This window comes from Pyxicephalus adspersus, chromosome 1 (genome assembly GCF_032062135.1).
Source record: "Pyxicephalus adspersus chromosome 1, UCB_Pads_2.0, whole genome shotgun sequence".
NCBI classification, from domain to species: domain Eukaryota; kingdom Metazoa; phylum Chordata; class Amphibia; order Anura; family Pyxicephalidae; genus Pyxicephalus; species Pyxicephalus adspersus.
The window spans coordinates 41,031,202-41,049,144 of NC_092858.1; the positions used below are offsets into that span (position 1 = coordinate 41,031,202).

A 17,943-nucleotide genomic window follows, 5' to 3' on the forward strand; every position below is an offset into this window, starting at 1 on the left:
AAGCATACAGATAGGACTAGACAACTAATTAACAGACAAGTTGTGTGCCGCTTCTTTTACTGTCCGGTAACTGGTGATTAGTGGGGCAGAAAGCTGCTGTTGCTATTTTCTGAACATACCTTGACTCTAAGAGATAAGGAGAGGGGAAAGGAAGAGAAGAGGGCTGAAATCTATCAGAAATTAAGCAATCAGTGCTGACACCACATACTTAGAGCTGGGCAGTGTTAACAGACTAAATTATGTTGTTTTACTAAAATTACTACATTTAATCGGGAGCAGACTCCTGCAAGTCTTTTTCTTCTATTTCGAAAGATGACCTGCATCATTCAACCTACAAAATCTTGCTCCAAGATGTGGTGTCAAATGGCACTGGGAGAGTTTAAATATGTGTATTCAACATTTTAATTAATTGTGTGCCTGTAGTTATGCTTTAAAGACACGCAACAATCACATGGTAACAGTGGACTTACTGCAATTCATCTCATCAGAAGCATCGTCACAGTCAATCAGTTGGTTACAGCGGCTTGAGTTTCCAATGCAGGTTCCATCTCGGCAGCGGAACTCTGTAGGGGCACAGCTGGTTTCTGCAAGAGACAGCAGGGTTTAACAGGTCTCATACATAGTACAGTACAATAAAGCAGGCCCCAAGAATCACCAGATGTCTGCAAATCTATTTTTTTTGATATGTATAATGACCAGTATGCTTGACATATGCATTTTCTCTGACCACAAATAATAATTTAATTTTTTACTAATATAGAAAGTGTTTTAAGCATATTGCTTGATCCTATAGATACAAAAAAAAGAAAAAAAAAACAATGTTTAAAACAATACATATGATTCTAAAAATGTTTATTTGTCAAACAAAAGAGTGGAGCTGTAGCTAGATCAGATCAGGGAGCTGGACATACTTACTATTGCAAGATACCTCATCCGAGTTGTCACCGCAATCATCCAGACCATTACACCAGTAAGCAGTGGAGATGCATCGCCCATTTAGACAGTGACGGAAACCTTTCTTACACTGGCGATTAGCTATGTAAACACAAGAAACACTATTAAAAAACATTCCATTAATACTTGCAATACAACAAACAATAAAAAAGACTTTGTGATTTAGTTGCCTTTTTTTATGAAGAGAGGTGAATTTGTTGAATTTACACATACTGTACATTTTAAAAACTCAGCTATCTGCAAGAAACAAGTCAAAATGAAGTCCCCCAATCCTCAAAAGCAAATGGTACCAAGTAGACATAGGGTTCAGATCTCTTGCTGAAAACAGGTATTCCCCTCCATCCCTCCCTTTTCAACAGCTAAAATTGACCGTCTGTTGAAATGTTAGTGGACCACTGTCACCCATTTGACAAACGTGCTGGTACAGGGGTACGGTGGTCTTGCAATAGCCACATCCTTCAATGTGCTTTAGCGTAAGAAGAAAAGCTGTTCAAGTTTGCTTAAATCCAAAAGTCCTAAAGTTCAGTTCCAGCATTATTCCTAACCCAGGACACTGATCCACTGAACTGATGTTGGCTGAATAAATGCCTTAGATTCCTAACTGGCTTCTCAGACTTTGAATACTTTACTGAACACGCTTTGCCCTCCCAATATTGACTTATTGCTGACCACTTCAATGTTCCTCAATCTACTGCTGTCTTCTGCCTAATTTTTCTACTTTTGTCTATCAGTTGTTGAACCTGAACTTGAAAACCTTTCTTTCTTTCATTCATCTTAAACTCTGTGATCCTGCATTGGTAGTTAATAAACTGACTGCATTTATTCTGCTGTCTCTTCAATTTGCACTCTTTGCCTGCTCACACTAATACCGGATGCTATTAGATAATTTGGAAAACATTCCCCCAAATGGCAACAAAAAAACATTGCAATTCCACTCAACACAAAAAAAGGTATTTTTCATAAAAATTAAATTAAATTGAGGTTGCACATGTATAATTCTAAAAATATTAAGCATTTAGGAGCTCTATGTTGGCAAGATACTGATATACTTAAGAGTTGCTTATTATTTCTTTGTTTTTTGGTTAATACAAACAGGTACAAAGAGTGCCAGTGCTTTAGTCCGTTGTTAAGAAGGGGCATATTTCCACTTACAATTAAAGGCTGGAGGAGGCCATGTTTTTTTTTTTTTGACAGAGAAGTTAGGCAATTGTGGCCTGTTGTTGATCACTGTTAGAAGACAGCTAAGAGCTAGTGTGTTCACAAGTCATAGTTCACAATGTAAATTAGTGCTAGCAATATGCTGGGGTTAGAGGACAAAGTCATGGCATGCAATGTACAGTATCAGCCACCTTTTTAAGGTATTGGGTCTAAAGGTTCTTGCCCTGGACCTGCTAAGATTTAGAAAGTTTTTTAACTTACCACAGTAGGAATGTTTCTCATCTGCCTTGTCCTTACAGTGGGCCAATGTATCACATGTCAAGCTATAGTTGATGCAGTCACCATTACCACATTCAAATTCATCATGAGGATTGCAAGTAGTGTTTGGGGCTGATCAACAGAAGATACATAAAAAAACAAAAGAAATGTTATAGAAGAAAAATCAACTTCCAGTATCAGAGAATTTAAAAGTTCTTAAACTCCAGCTGTATTTATTTTATAATTTGCTGACATATGGAAATGTTAAGATATTATCAACAGATGGCCAGTAGGGCCTTGTGGTTTTCATTACCACACACAGACAAGCAGAAAAATGTGCCTTTCATTCAATTTTCCTATTCTCATATTAGCTGCAAGAATTATAATAAAGAACAACACAATGTGTACCACAATACCCAATGTGTACAACAATAAATGCATTGTAACTCAATTTACAATGCTCTTACATTATAACATTTTCTAAATAACCTAAGAAAGAAGAGATAACACAAACAGTGACCAATCTAAATCTAACTGCATAAATCGACAGGGTCTGTCTGTAATCAAAAAATACCTCTGCATGTAAAGTCATCTTGTAGAATCCTATCTCCTCGGCAGGAGCAGTTCACCCTTCCATCAGCAGTGAGAAGACACAGGTCATGACATAAGCTGTTGTTGTTGCATGGTGATAACTCGCCTAATAAAGGGTAACATGTTAGCCTAACAAGTAAACATTTACTAAAATGCATTGATATTATTTATAGAAAAATACTAAAACAATGTAAAAATAAAAGAAAATTAGAAGAATATAATACGGGTACCTGTAGTACTTTTCAGTGTTCTGCTTCTTCCAGATATATTTATTTATTTAGATGCTCATGACACAAATATTGTGTTCTGGTGACTATGGGGGTAACTCTCAATAATTGTACTGAACATGACAAATCCGTCATGACACAAATAATATTAAAAACGTCTTTATTTTCTTGGAGAGGATGGAAAAGGGTGTCCTCACCTCCCATACAGAAAAAAAATCATCATTGTACAGCTTTCATTAGTTCTACTGTCACTGGAAGAAATCACTGTATATATTTCCAGTGACAGTTGCACCTCTGTATGAGACTTTAGACATGATTGTGTTTGACGTTTAGTTACTGATTAATTGGAACAATAACAGGTAATAAGTAGTATGTAATGTCAATGTCAGTGGCAGTGGCAGTGTTGGTAATTATTTGGATAGCTTGACCTTTACACACCTGACATGGATTTGAGAGATCCAAGAATTTTGTTTAACCAGAAAATAGTACCACATGCATAGTAACTACGATATTACAGGGCTAGATATACCACATTATTTGTTTTTGAGACTAACCAGTCTCAAAAGTAACTCCATGTCTGGTTACTATCCAATTTTTTGGATAGTAACCAGACATGGAGTTCATGTGTCACCAAGTCTTTAATATTCCATGATTCCATGATTAAAGACCATGTCTTTAATATTCTCTATTTATAGAAATAGGTTGCAACATCTGGGATGCAATGACAATCTGGAGTGGTACTTACCATTTATCTAAATTTTACAAAACGGTTTATATGTTCTTTGCCTAGGAGTCACGGAAGAGGCCTACATACATTAAATAAACCTTGATTTTTAATGCAAACTCTTCTTTATGTAAATTACCATACAATGAAATTTGTGAGGATTGTGACATAAAATTCTACTTACAGCTGTTTGTATCATTGGCTACAGCAATTATTCCCATTGGTTGCTGAGGAATATCGCCTCTAAGAAGTTTTAGATCTGAGCCGTCATGTTTGTTTGCCCGCTGAACTGCCCGGCGTACCCAGTCTGTCCAAAAGATGTAGTCTCCATATACTGCTAGACCAAAGGGGTGAACTGGGTCGGACTTTAAAATCCACTAAAAACAAAAAAATTAACACATTGTCACATGAGCTTAAACTTATCCCATACACAAATAACTTATCTAAAGAAGAAAAAAAATCATATGGGCTCAGTCTGTATATCTTTTCCTCCTTTTTCAAAGTTAATGTAATTTGAGTTGGTTATAATATGTAATTTGTTCTTAAATTATATTTTGTGCATTATTGTTGGCAATCAGTAAATGATGCTGTATCATCATGTAAAGTTCTGATCTGTTAAAGCAGAGACAAATGCAGTTTCAGGACATGCCACTGGGTGTGACCTGCGTATAAATCAAAATTATTTTTCTAATGGCATTTTGAGGGCAAAAAACAAACAAACAATCTCTTTTTACTTTAGTATACATGGTAAATTTCCCACATGCCCACAAAGCTTTGCAGTGCTATACTATACTATATGACATTTGCATATGCTGTCTATCAAGTGGTAAAAATGTAAAAATGGAAATAAATCATCACAGACTTCCCTATCACTGGTATCTCTAATGTAACAATGCCTTAAGAATATACAAGGGTGTTGACATGTTTGGTAGTATGAGTGAAGGGAAAAAGATATTGGGCATAGGTCTTAAAATCCAGAGGATTATTCAGGGTAAATATACAGATTTAATCATTTATTTACTTAAGAAATCATTTGAATCTGATAGAAAGAGTTCTTTTGAAAGATTATTCACATATTCACAGCTCTTATAATAAATAAATATTTCTGTGCCCGGAGATTAAACAACTTTTCTTTCAGTGACTACCTACATGGCAGTGTTGTGACAAGGACATGTGCTAACACACGTTTCCAATGGATTTCCTATGTGCAACAGTTGCTGAATATATAGCAGTTACCAGGGTATTTGTACAGTATATCTTTTATAACCTTTTCTTTAGTAATCTTTCACTGTAGTTCCACCATCCTTTACAGCCTTGCTGTAAACTGGTGCCCGAAAAACATATTTTGAGCATTCTCACTGGTGTCTACGGTTATGTCAAAGTATTTTACTAACTTTGATATTTTGTTTACAAAACTTTATTTTGGTCACCAAACTTTGCATATTTAAGCTGCCTTATGAGCCCGTGTTCAGGTCAGATTGTAATGTAGAAACACCCTGTGTGAAGGGTAATCCACAATACAGCTTTGTGCCATCAAATTGTATATAATTAAAGAACAAACCAAATGGGTAAACTTCCCAATACTGAACCTTGGGGTACATAACTTAGAGAATATATAATTAACCACAAATGAGGCCAGTGTTTTATCACAAAAATTATGATAGTTAATATAAAAAAATATTTTATACTAACACACTTAAAAATAGTCAGATAAAATCTAAATCACATGAAGGCCCAGTGAAAAAGTGTATTTGACCCTGCTCATAATGAAGGAGGGTAACTGAAATTGTCTGAAGCCAAAACAAAAAAAAAACTCACATGTCTGTTGGTGCCATCATATTCACACCTCTCAATTTTGTCAAGAGTGGCATCAGAGAAGTATAGTTTCTCAGCCCTGTGGTCAATTGCAAGGCCATTGGGTGTGCGGATGTCACGGTCAATTATGATAAGAACATTACCACCAGATAGTGTAGCCCTCATAATGCTAGGATGCTTCTCATTCCAATTGGTCCAGAACATAAAGCTGTAGAAACACAGATACAGAAATATCATGAAGATGTCTGTGTAATATTCAATCAGAGAATAGGCAGTGCATGTTAATAACATGATATTCATACTGAAGTCAGGTAAGGAACAAATAAAAAAAAAACTTATTACAACTTAGGACCATCCATACCTGTGTATCTCATTTAAACCCAATCTATGATAAAGTATGGAAACCTAATCATTCAAAATCTAACGGACAGTTTACCATGTTAATGTGGTTTTAAAAGTTTTTTTCAAACTACTTAGATCTTTCTTTAAAATAATGCCTGACATTAAGGTACTTGTTCAGGCACTTCCTGTTACAGTGTGACAACACTGTTTAATAATTGTGCTTCTGTATGGTCATTCTGCCATCACATAGAGACAGCAATAGAACATACCAATGAACATTGCACAGTCACTGTTGTCACAACCTGAAAATCCTTCCTAAGAAATGTTATGCACCCAACACTGCAGCCACCATGTACAGAATCACCTATGATACACATAGCTTTGGCAAAATAAATGTCATTTAGTTAGGGTTTACATTTACTTCAAGTAATGCATGTACATCCTACCATGTACCACCCACAGTGAAAATATCAGTAACACTGCTTCCCAGCTTTTGAGAGAAGTGACAACATAGATTTTTTTAATAAACACAGCTCTGTCAAAGGTACAAAAACATTTTTTTAAAAGTGGAAAAGCAAAGATGACCCGTTTCCAAAACATAAAACAAAAGGCACAGAGTAACAAACACCTACTTTTGACACTCGTCCAGAGCAAAGGCCCGTGGATGGTCATCTCCTGACATGGTGACTACAGTCTCCCTTTCAAAGGCCCCAAAACGACTTTGGTCAACAGTATGGCGAGTAATTGTTGATGTAGTATAACTGGTCCAATACAGAGTGTCCCATGCACGATGATAGGCCAGGCCCTCCACTGATCCAACATCTGTAGTAATGAAAAGATAAATTCCCAGTATGAAAAGTGTAAAAACCTCAGTATAGACATAAGCATTTCATTTGTTGTGTATAAAATACACTTTTTATTTTAGGAACATTTCTTTTTCTTGGTGAACACTTTTGAATAATCGCAAAAGCACCCACAGTTTTCCTTTTAATCTGCAAGTTAGTCAATCCAATGCAAAATAAAATATTCCTAGTGTGAACTCAGACAAAACTTTGTTTCCTCAGTTTTAGATTACGGAATAAATCCCTGTCAGGTATTTACTGGTATCCAGGGCTCCCAGTAGAGAAACTTCCACCCACTTACCGTCACAGTTTAACCGGACAGAACATAGGGAAAAACTGGCAGAAAGCAATGTACTTTTATATATCTTTTTAATTCTTGCCTGGTAAAACATTGTCAGGAGGACAGGAAGTGATGGATAATCTTTCTACAGGAGGTCCTGTTTACAGTAGAAGTTGATCCTTAAACTAAAAATCTTTCCATCTTTAGAGTTAGTAATACATTTTAATACAAAGGCACTTTAAAAAAAAAAAAAACATTTCCTGCAGGTCCTGGGAAACATTTTTTTGTAATTTAACCTAAAAGTTAATTCTTACTGCTGATTTTTTCTCGTAGCAGAAAGAGCTACCCTCCCACACATGGCACACAAACCTATTACAGTGTAGGTTGCCTTGGTCTGCTAAAGCTGATCATTTAAATTACATATACAAAAATTAAATCTAAACTCATGGTAAAACAAATTAAAGCACCATGCATAGAAGATGTTTTGGCTGCTCTGTAATATTAAGTTTCAAATTGAAAGTGATCCTGTAGCTATGACAAGAAAATTAGATATTTTATCACCAGGAACAGCTTCCCCTAGGTAGTTCCAAGTGATGCCATTTATCACTGCAGCTTGCATATGTCTACAGTGCTCTTGCCAGTCGCTTCAGATTATGTAATACCTGCTGCCTAAAAAAAGACAACTGCAGTTTGCATTGCTACGTGTACTAAACACGTTTTTTTTCGTGGAAAAAATGCATAAATAAACAAATGGTGTCCAAACCCAAAGAAAAGTTAGTAGAACAAAAATCTTACTCTCCACCACTGTTTTGCGACCAGTCCCATCATTGTTGATCTGCTGGATGTTACCAAAATGAATGTCACTATAGAAGATGCGTGTTCCCCCTTTGTCACTTTCTCGATAATCAAATGCCAAAGCTATTACATTCTTCATATGATCATGGTCTTCAAACGGTTTCACTGGTGCATTGAGGCTACTCTCATCCGATAAATGAATACTTTTTAAGATTGTTCGTTCTGAATACAAGAGGTAACCATCGTATTCTCTGCAGCTAAGGCCGTTTTCTGCCAGCATGCCATGGGCACAAGCGCAGGTACGCTGACCTCCACCTCGGTACAGGCACAACTGTTGACAACCGCCATTATTGTCAGCGCAGACATTGGTTCCTGTAAAAAAATAATAAAGCAGGTAGAATCAGTTTGATCCAAACATTTTGTTACCTTTCTCCCAACACACAAAAAATTTCTAATATTTAAATCAGAGGTGGTAACTTTATTGTGCTTCTACACAGTATTAATTTGGGTTATATCATAAAGTATTTCTAGACAGGGGGTTTGCAAAAAGTTAAAACACAAAAGTTTCATTTACAAATAGGGTGCAACTCCAGTAAGGCCCATCCCATGTAAATTATTCTGGTTTCCAGTGCTGGCCAAAAGAGGTACATTCAACATACAAAAGTGTTTCCAAATATTTCAATACACCTACCTTTACAATAAAGGGTAACACATAGTCTTACCCTAATTATGAAAGGTAATCCCTAATCTCAACCTAACTATAATAAATACAAATCTTAATACTTATCATACATATAATTCTTAATATCATATAACCTAAATGTAGCATTTAACACAACCTACAACACTGATTAAGGTACAATACACAGTAAAAAGTAGGCCAAGACACCAAACTTTTAGGCAAAGCTAGTATTAGTATGTCACAGAGCTCCAAGTTAATGGGCTCCACGGACACTTTAGGGAACAGTTGCAACTGCCGAACAAGCCAAATAATCAGCTTTTTTCTAGTTTTGTATCAGCAGTTAATATTTCCCCGTTGTTAGGCAACATGGAATTGTTAACTATTTTACTTATATTTACAAAAGTTATCACAATTAAAACAAAAATCTATTTCCATCAGTCCATACTGCCTAGCCGTACACAAAAATTCTCTTTTACTGCCACTGGTTTTGTGGGAAGCTTTTGGTGAAGATTTCTTGATGCAAGTTTCTAGGATGTGCTTGTTTTCTTGATTTCACAAAATCCCTTGCATTGCAAATGTTTGTTAAACAATTGAAAATCAATGTCTTTATTCTGTTTGTAATAAAAACAATGAAATTTGAATTTGTAACTTTACGTATCTGCTATTTGGAGCAGTTCTCTTGTATTGTCAGTTCCCACATTATGCAAAGTATTTACCCTTTTGTCTGTTTTTGTTGAACACCTTGATGTCTTTGAGTTGAACTCCAATGCCTGTTCTCAGGGAGACCGAATCTGTTGCATTGTCTTTGTGCCCTCGTTTAATGGAGCCGTTAGCGTGAGTCCTGCAAGGTAGCCAGGAAAAAAATGACCATTAAAGAAAAAAAAAAACAGGTCAAAATATACAATATATTTGAAGAAAACTTGGGGGGGGGGGGGGGGTGACTTGTAGATGGGCTATGACTACAAAAGATCTTTTCCATTCATATCCATCCTTCCATCCATTATCCATCATACTAATGTAAAACCTTTGTAGCAGCACATGTGCCTCTTCAGTACGAAAACGTTGGAAAGTATCTAACTAAAATTAAACTTAAAATGGAGGAAACTTGTGTATTTTAAATTTTAATGGCAGTCATACAAGCAGAAAATTCAAGGTCCAAATGTATTCCCATGGCTACAATTAGGTAATACCTGCATCTTAAACACATTTAAGCTAGGCTTAGACTGAAAAAGAAAAGGCATCTCCTAAAATGGCTTGTTTGCCAATTAACATTTCAGATCATTATCCTTTAAAAAGGGTTAATTACCTAAAATTGAATAGATCACCCCAAAATATTTTTGAAGTTTTTATCTAATGCTGAATACTAAACCTACTTGTATTTGCTCTGAAGCTAAAGGAAAACTACTGATCAATGTTATTAGCCATTGCAGGCTTAGCAGAAGCTTATCTGACCCCTGCAGCATTCTTTGAATTACCACTAGCAATCATGAAGATTACGTAAATAAACTGCACACAACATAGGTACAATACTTGACAATGAAAAAGTGCTTCAAGTCCTCACCTGTCACTCCAGTAGATGTAATCTTCAAAGACAGATACTGAGAACATGTCCATGTTGTTGTTAGACAGCACTACTTCTCTGTTCTTCCCTGTCTCCAGGTCAATCCTCTCAATTTTATCAGTGCGGGCATCACACCAGTACAGCTTCCCATCCTATACAAGAATGTAAAAGGGGCCGGCTAAATACAGATATCATAAAATATTTGTGGTGTTAAAAAAAAAAAAAAAAACATCCCATCTAATCCAGAAAAGTTAGAAATATTATAATAATTAGGAGAGAAATTTATTATGAACTTGTCATGGACATTGAAAGATTTTTAACAATGGAAAGGTTTTGAAAAATATTAATATTAAATGTTGCTTTATTTAGAATACCAGCTTATTTAAAAAGTGGAATACAACTTAAAGAACCAGTAATGCCAGATTCCACATATCAAGTGACAATTAGATTGACAGTGACTGTTAAATATGTACCCACAAAAGTACCCAGCATTACCAGCAAAGTCTGCTTCCTATTAAAGTATCCACCGTTATCTCTACATCTGATAAGTTGTGATGGATTTCCTACCTCGTAATCTATGGAGATTCCATTAGGCCAGCTGATGCTGACATCTACCAGGATGAGCCTCCCACTGCCATCGAGATAAGACCTCTCAATTCGAGGGAACTGACCCCATTCTGTCCAGAACAGGTAACTGCAAGCAGAGGACAAAAACATATAAAAGCAGGTATCGAGGTATCCAACAGACTGCCACTGTGGCATTTGTAACATTAAGTTTTTATGCAAACACATAAAGCCAGGATTTCATTTACTCTGTTCAACTGAATCTCTTTTTTTTAGTCAATTAACTCATATTTCCTGCTGGCTTTTTCAAGCTTTCTTTTGTTAAAAAGATACACACTGACATTAGGGCAATCTGAAATACTGAACAAGTCTTCTGTATTCCACCTGCCAAAGACCATTCAAATGAATCAGATTTTCCATGCATGCAGACGGATGTCAAAGCAAGAGGGAGATTAGTCACAGGATTTTTAACCACTATTAACCGCTCTGCCAGCTGTATGTTGAAGGAAAATAATGGTCAGCTAAAATATTAATTGCAAGAAATGCAAATGTAGAGATGGTCACCTGATCTGGATGAAATCATCCTGATTGCGAAAGCATTATCTCATGTCTATGAGTACATTATAAAAACAATACAAATGGCAAGTTACAATTGCACTGAAGCGTTTAATTACCCTTTCTCAGGGTGAACAGTGATAGCTCTTGGCTTGTCCAGTCCTTTAGATATTACAACATAACGGAAGGAACCATTCAGACGAGCTACTTCAATGACATCAAAACCCTGGTCAGTCCAGTAGATATTACCTGTCAAGGAAACAAACAGCAAAAGGTGGATGGAGTGTTATAACATTTTTGAGTATCTACTGTGATCTTAAAATATAAAAAAACAAAGGCCTACATTTTTGTCATTAACAAATATAAATAAATAATAGAAACATTATACTGCAAAATACATATCATTGACATCCATTTTGTCTGCTATTTATAGTGCCAGATAAACGGTCACACTGGAGACACCCATAACAAGTTTATGTATTAACACAGAAAGCATTCTTTATAAATGAATGGTTTCTATTTTTACTAATCCTCCACCACATACTCTTAGTCTACAGTGGTTGACAGGCACTTGAGGAACATAGTCAGTTGTATCTTTTCTCCAAACTTCAGCTGCTAGACTCTACAAGTAGCGTCTCGGAATCGGCAATCTACTATGGCAGCTGCTCTCATTCATTTCAATGATAGTACAAGCCTCGAAACTGCTACCTGCCCTAAGCACAACATTGTAATTAAAAAATGATTGTGTGCCTGTTTTTAAATGAAAAAAGGGCGACATAAAAAAAAAAAAAAACACCACTCAAATTTAACTTAATCAGAGAGCAATCGATTGCACTACAGCTGCAATTTACAGGTCACTTGCTAGACAGGTAGGTTCGCTTACTGAAACCTGCCTAATGTATTACAAATGATAATAAACGATTCAAAGCAGGTGGGCATGGGCATGAGACAGATAGGGTCCAATAATGAACCTGTGGGAAACTTTCTCTTAAATTACAGACAGGTTGGCAAAAGGGGAACTCATCTGATGTATGATTTTATAGCACTGGAGCTTAATTTTACTGCACAACATTCCTATTATTATGCACAACTATGTTCAGTACACAGTTAATGATCCTAAATGTGTCAAGATCTGCTAAAGCCAACCAGAAAAAATGCATAATAATGTCAAATGCAGAATTATGCATAACTATGCCTCAGTGTCAGAAACTGAACAAAATGCAACCATACACTGTTTAAAGGATTTATTCAGTCTTACCAGCTATCCAGTCCACAGCAATGCCTTCAACTCTGCCAATGCCATTAGTAACCACATCTTCCCGCCAGGTCTGGTCACGTTTGGCCCGACTGATAGTGCTGAGACCCATGTCCACCCAGTAAATGGTATCATTGTCTGGACAAATATTACAAATACAAAATTCACATTGACTTGAAATGAGACACAGATTTACTTAAAAAAATAAACAATAACAAATAATTTTTTTGCCAATATGTTTTTATATAGAGGTTTCCTATGCAATTGATTTTTATTTATTTTCCAGGTTGTGGTGTGGAGCCTGTAGTGCTGATATAACTGATGTTCAACTGATGTACAATTTTCTTTTTATTGTTTTGAATGCCACTCTGTTAAGGGATGCTGATATGTTAAATATATGTTCAGTTTTAAATCAATGGGTACTATGTGCCATCTACAGAGACAGCACAGCTGTATTTAGCTAGTTCAGGAACTGTTGCCCATCATGAACAGTTCTGGAACAAGAATGAGGAGGAATCACCCATGGGGGTGGGGGTGTTCCTTATGTCACCAATAGGTGTTGCACTAACAGAAAATAGATAACACTTTTTGCAGGAAATACCTTTTCAATAAGCCCAGTATTTAGCTATAAACACTGTTTAAATGCAGCTATCAAAACGATTTCATTACAAAATGACAAACTGCCAACAATGAGGTTTTTTTTTAATATGACAATTAACCCTATTTTACTGCTGCTGGCATATAGCCCAGCTGGTTGTAGAGAAAGTTTGTAAGAAAATTGTTTTACGGCTTTGGTGAATCAAGTTTAACATTTAAACCATTTAATATGACAGCTAAAGCTGCAGCAATGCCCTAGAAGGGTTTATTGGTGAAGTAGGCCAGGGCAATAACTCACTATCTGTAGATATCCACTTCTCAAACAGAAACTACTTTGTTTTTAAAGATTATTCCTCTTGTGGAAGAAAAAGTAATTGCAAATTATGTGGAAGGATGATAGAGAAGCATGTTAAGAGATATGCATTCAAACTGTGTCAATTGAAATTAAGCTGGGTTTCTTACCAGCATGGAAGTCCATTCCAACTGCCAGGGATGTACCAGAAACAGGAACCAAAGCATCAGATTTATCTTGAGGATCCAATGGAATTCCTCGTATGCCTTCATGGACAGAATACAGCAAGAAGGAACCAACACCTAAATGAGAGAAAAGCATTTTATATTATAAAAGTATTCTGTGATCAGTTTTCCTGTTATCATATTATGAAGTTGCCAACATCTTCTTGATCATATAAACAAATCCAGAAGCACAAAATTAAAGACATGTGACTGGCCTTTCCTCCAATTATGAAGTTCTCCCTGCAGTGTTATTCAGGCTCTTAATTTCTGTGTATGATTTTGTGAATGGGACTTGAAACGTAGGCTGTCCAGAAAAATGTGGTTTATGGTCTGTTATAAAGGCCTATGAGTGTGAGAAAAGGTAGACTCACCCTCGCAGGTCTGTTGTCCACTCCTTAGACTGTATCCTGCAGTGCACATACATGATCTTGTGGTAGCAGAGGTTGGGAGGCACAGCTGAGAACAGTCTCCATTGTTAAATGAACAATTGTTTGTACCTAAAATAAAAAAGGTGTCAATATCTCTGAAACAACCGAATATTTTTATACTTGATACAATATAAAACAAGGCAAAGCTTTTACTCTTCTATGCTACATTGGGTAATGAGTCAATGAATGTGAAAAGGGCAAAAAGAATGGCTTTATTGTGATGCTAAAAAAAGATGTTTGCTCATAAAACTAGACAGAAAATAAAATAAAAATAGGACAGATTCTGATCAAGATAAACAAGAGTTGCCATTAGTTGTTTCTTTCAAGGAGAGCATCAAAAAGGCACTACAGAAACAATGTAATGCAACAATGCTGTGACTTGAACATTGAATATAAGAAAATAATCTTGAGCTAATTAGGAGAGTAATAACTTGGTTGTATAAGCCCTCACTACTGTATGCTAATATCTTGGATTTCTTACCTTTTTGTATCTCTTCATCATAAACCTTCATATGCATGACCTGATTTGTGTTGTACCGTAGAACTTTTGGGTCTGACCCATCCTTTTTATTACACGTCCCCATTTTATCAGATGCATGGTCTGCCCACCACAGTTTGTCACCTAAGTGAAAGAAAAAATACCCCTTCAATATTCCCAATTAACAAAAACCTAAAGCACCTAATAAAATGTTAGCTCCAATTCCACTCAGAAATATAATACTAAATTTGATTTGTAGCTTTGGAGAAAATGTCCACTGGAGCTTGCCGATTTTTTTATAAGCATCTCTGGTAAAAGATAACAGGTTTATTACAAAGAAGAAAAATATGTTTTATTTATTTAACACATGTTCATGACTGCAATAATGATAGCGGGTTTAGTGGCAGTTATATTGGTCTAGACAAATTCGTACAAAAGTCACAAAGGAAACTGGAACTATATATGTGTAACTTTATTCATCGTATATAGTCAATTCTGCAAGAATATTGTTTCTTTATGAATATCCCTATCTTTGCAATTGTGTTTGAATATAAAAAAAATAATATACCCATGATGGCCAGTGCTGTTGCTTTTCCCAAAAAGGATTTCATGGTAAACAGTACTTCCAGTCCTTTACCGTTGAGATTACATCTGCTAATGGAACCTGCTCCAGAATTGATCCAGTACAACTTTTTATCCACATAATCAATGGATAAACCTGCAGAGAAACAAGAGAAGTTACACACAAACATTTAATGTAAAGGTAAAAAAAAAATTAAAATATACAGACAGCTTTTATTTATTTTGGTTACTGCTATATGCATTTTCCTTTTGCATCTATCTGTGCCCTGTGCCAAGCTCCCCATAAAAGTTGTTTTACACATTGTGGTTTGGGCAGACTAAATTTCATTATTAAATTTACCTTAAAAATGTACTGAATTTATACAATACATTACAATGCTGTAAAGGGGTCTTAAATGTGGACAATAAAAAGAAACGGTAAAAAGTAAACATAGTGTCGTGCGATGACCAGCTGTAAAAGCCAAATCCATGGAAAGCACGTAAGTAAAAGCTGCAATAATTCTATACACACGTGAGAACAGAAAGCACAGGAGCATGGATGAAGAAGGTTTTTACTGTATAATTCTCTTACCAACTGGTCCCTTCTGGTTGGTGAACAGGACTTGTCGTTCTGTGCCATCCATATTTGCCATGCTGATGTTGTCACCATCTGTCCAATACATCTTCCTGGAATAAGAATACTGAATATTAAAGTTCTGACTAACTGCAGTGTGTGCCCAGTGCAAGACACGCTCCATCCAGAAGCCATTACCTCAGATGAACCCAACCACAAGTAAATCTACTGCTAAATATTCAAGAATATGGTCATTTTCTTCTGACAGAGATTGTGGTGGTAGTAAAATGATGTCTGCTGAAGCCAGAATAATATGGAGGTTCATTTTGGCTCAACAGACAAATAATTATAGGGGCTTCTGCAATAAAAACATTGTAAACAACAAGATATATTAAATAAACAGATTCTTTTCTGAGTGGTTGATCTATCTTGGCCAGCTTCTACCCTACTGATTTAACCCATAACATATTGCTTAAAGTTGGATAAAAAGTAAACTAATTCAATTTAAAAACACAAATTTCAACAGAAGGACTAGTACCTTCACATGAAAAGGGTTAGAGTGAATATTTGTAGTCAGAAAGATCTTAATTCACGCAACAAGGGTTGAATATACAAATTGTAAATATTACAAAAGAAGCAACCAATGTGGGCAAAGCTTTATTTATCATATAATATTGTGACATTAAGTTGTGATTTTAACATTTGGGAGTGATAAGAGGTTTCACAGAATGCTGCATTGTCTTGCTGTATGTACACCATATGTAAAGTAACACAAACTGGGCATGCCCAGATCACATTATCCTCTACTTAAGATCTTCCTACCTGTCCAGATATGCTTTGGGTCATATAATTCTTTGAGTTGCATTTTCTATTAATGAGAGACAACCTTGCTCTGAGAATTTTTAGTAAAATTATGTGTGCCGACAAAAGGTAATTTTTTTTACATGAGTTGTCAATCAATAAATTTAGTTGTTTCCAATGCAAGACAAGGCAAGAATAATAAAAAAAATGGGTTAGGATTATATTCAGGGTCAGATTAGGGGTTACTTGACAAGTTAAAAGTTTGGAGTTCATTTGAAAATGATGCTCATTTAACCTAGTAAATAATGAGACTGAGAGTGAAGGGATATTCTTGTTTTTTTAACAATTCCAAAATGTAGAGATGAGACGTCATCTTTTCATAGGGTGGGACTTTCTGCTAACTGAAATGGGAACTTCCTAATGCTCTTTTAAAATAGGAAGTATAGGAAAAGTTCCATAACAGGATGCAACAAGCATTTTCCTAACAGAGATTTCTTATTGCAGATATATAGGCTACAGGAATGCCTAGGTACACCAACAAGCAACGAAGTACACTGCTATTTTTCAGGACTTCAAGACAAAAGGCACACCTATCATTTTTAAATTTGCTCTTCAATATAGTAAAGGTTCACTTTTTGAGCTCAGATCAATTTCAAGGATATTTTTAAGTTATATTTTTCAAGTTAAGATACCTAATTCAGGTTCCCAGTATTAAGAACATAAGGCCAAAAAGGGCCAAGTGGTACCTCAGGCAACTGCTTTTCTCCTGCTAACAGGGCAACAGTCTTGCCTAACATTGTGTGTTACAATCTTCACCTCTAATAGATTGTGACACTTTCACTGAGTTCATTATGATTACTCATAACTCTGGAGTGTGTCACTAACAAAAAACTACATGAAATGGTATTACTCACTATCTTTGTTTTTATCATTCTGCCACAATGAATAGCAGCGCCTGATATCAAGAATTCAGATTTTTGTGCCCATTCAAAGAACCCCTTCATTGTTTATTCACACAGAAACCATTCCGTCCTGACATGCCTAGGGTGCACACCTATTTAACCATCTACTAGGCCCAGCAGCTGTTGTACATTTAATATCAAGATTCTCCACATTAGCTGATGGAATACGCACAGTTTGCTGCACGTTTGTTAAACATTTTTCAATGTGCTTTGAATAAAGGATGGTTAAGAAAAATAAAAAGTTTAAACTTTTACACACAAAAAAAAAAAAAAAGCTTCTTAAGGGCAGCCAGAGAATTCTTGGATCTGCCCTGGGGTCTGCGTGACATTATCACCATGTCTGATCCACCATTTCCTCGCATTAAATTCCCGTAATGAACCTAACTCTCCCACACAGATGGCTTTACTTATTTCTATATTACT

At 35.9% G+C, this 17,943-nt stretch overlaps 1 protein-coding gene across 1 annotated transcript in view; it reads right to left on the reverse strand.

Moving 5' to 3' along the window:
* Nucleotides 1-17,943, reverse strand: part of LRP1 (LDL receptor related protein 1) — a 181,681-nt gene that overhangs the window by 33,945 nt on the left and 129,793 nt on the right. Inside the window, exons 31-48 of the mRNA XM_072398352.1 lie at nucleotides 15,776-15,870; nucleotides 15,191-15,340; nucleotides 14,626-14,766; nucleotides 14,088-14,213; nucleotides 13,663-13,794; nucleotides 12,607-12,741; nucleotides 11,468-11,597; nucleotides 10,797-10,923; nucleotides 10,230-10,381; nucleotides 9,385-9,509; nucleotides 7,987-8,358; nucleotides 6,702-6,891; nucleotides 5,731-5,935; nucleotides 4,097-4,289; nucleotides 2,945-3,067; nucleotides 2,374-2,502; nucleotides 916-1,035; nucleotides 471-584 (exon numbers count right to left, since the gene is read on the reverse strand). Coding sequence (XP_072254453.1) covers nucleotides 471-584; nucleotides 916-1,035; nucleotides 2,374-2,502; nucleotides 2,945-3,067; nucleotides 4,097-4,289; nucleotides 5,731-5,935; nucleotides 6,702-6,891; nucleotides 7,987-8,358; nucleotides 9,385-9,509; nucleotides 10,230-10,381; nucleotides 10,797-10,923; nucleotides 11,468-11,597; nucleotides 12,607-12,741; nucleotides 13,663-13,794; nucleotides 14,088-14,213; nucleotides 14,626-14,766; nucleotides 15,191-15,340; nucleotides 15,776-15,870 — 2,759 coding nt within the window. The remainder of the gene's footprint in view (nucleotides 1-470; nucleotides 585-915; nucleotides 1,036-2,373; nucleotides 2,503-2,944; nucleotides 3,068-4,096; nucleotides 4,290-5,730; nucleotides 5,936-6,701; nucleotides 6,892-7,986; nucleotides 8,359-9,384; nucleotides 9,510-10,229; nucleotides 10,382-10,796; nucleotides 10,924-11,467; nucleotides 11,598-12,606; nucleotides 12,742-13,662; nucleotides 13,795-14,087; nucleotides 14,214-14,625; nucleotides 14,767-15,190; nucleotides 15,341-15,775; nucleotides 15,871-17,943) is intronic.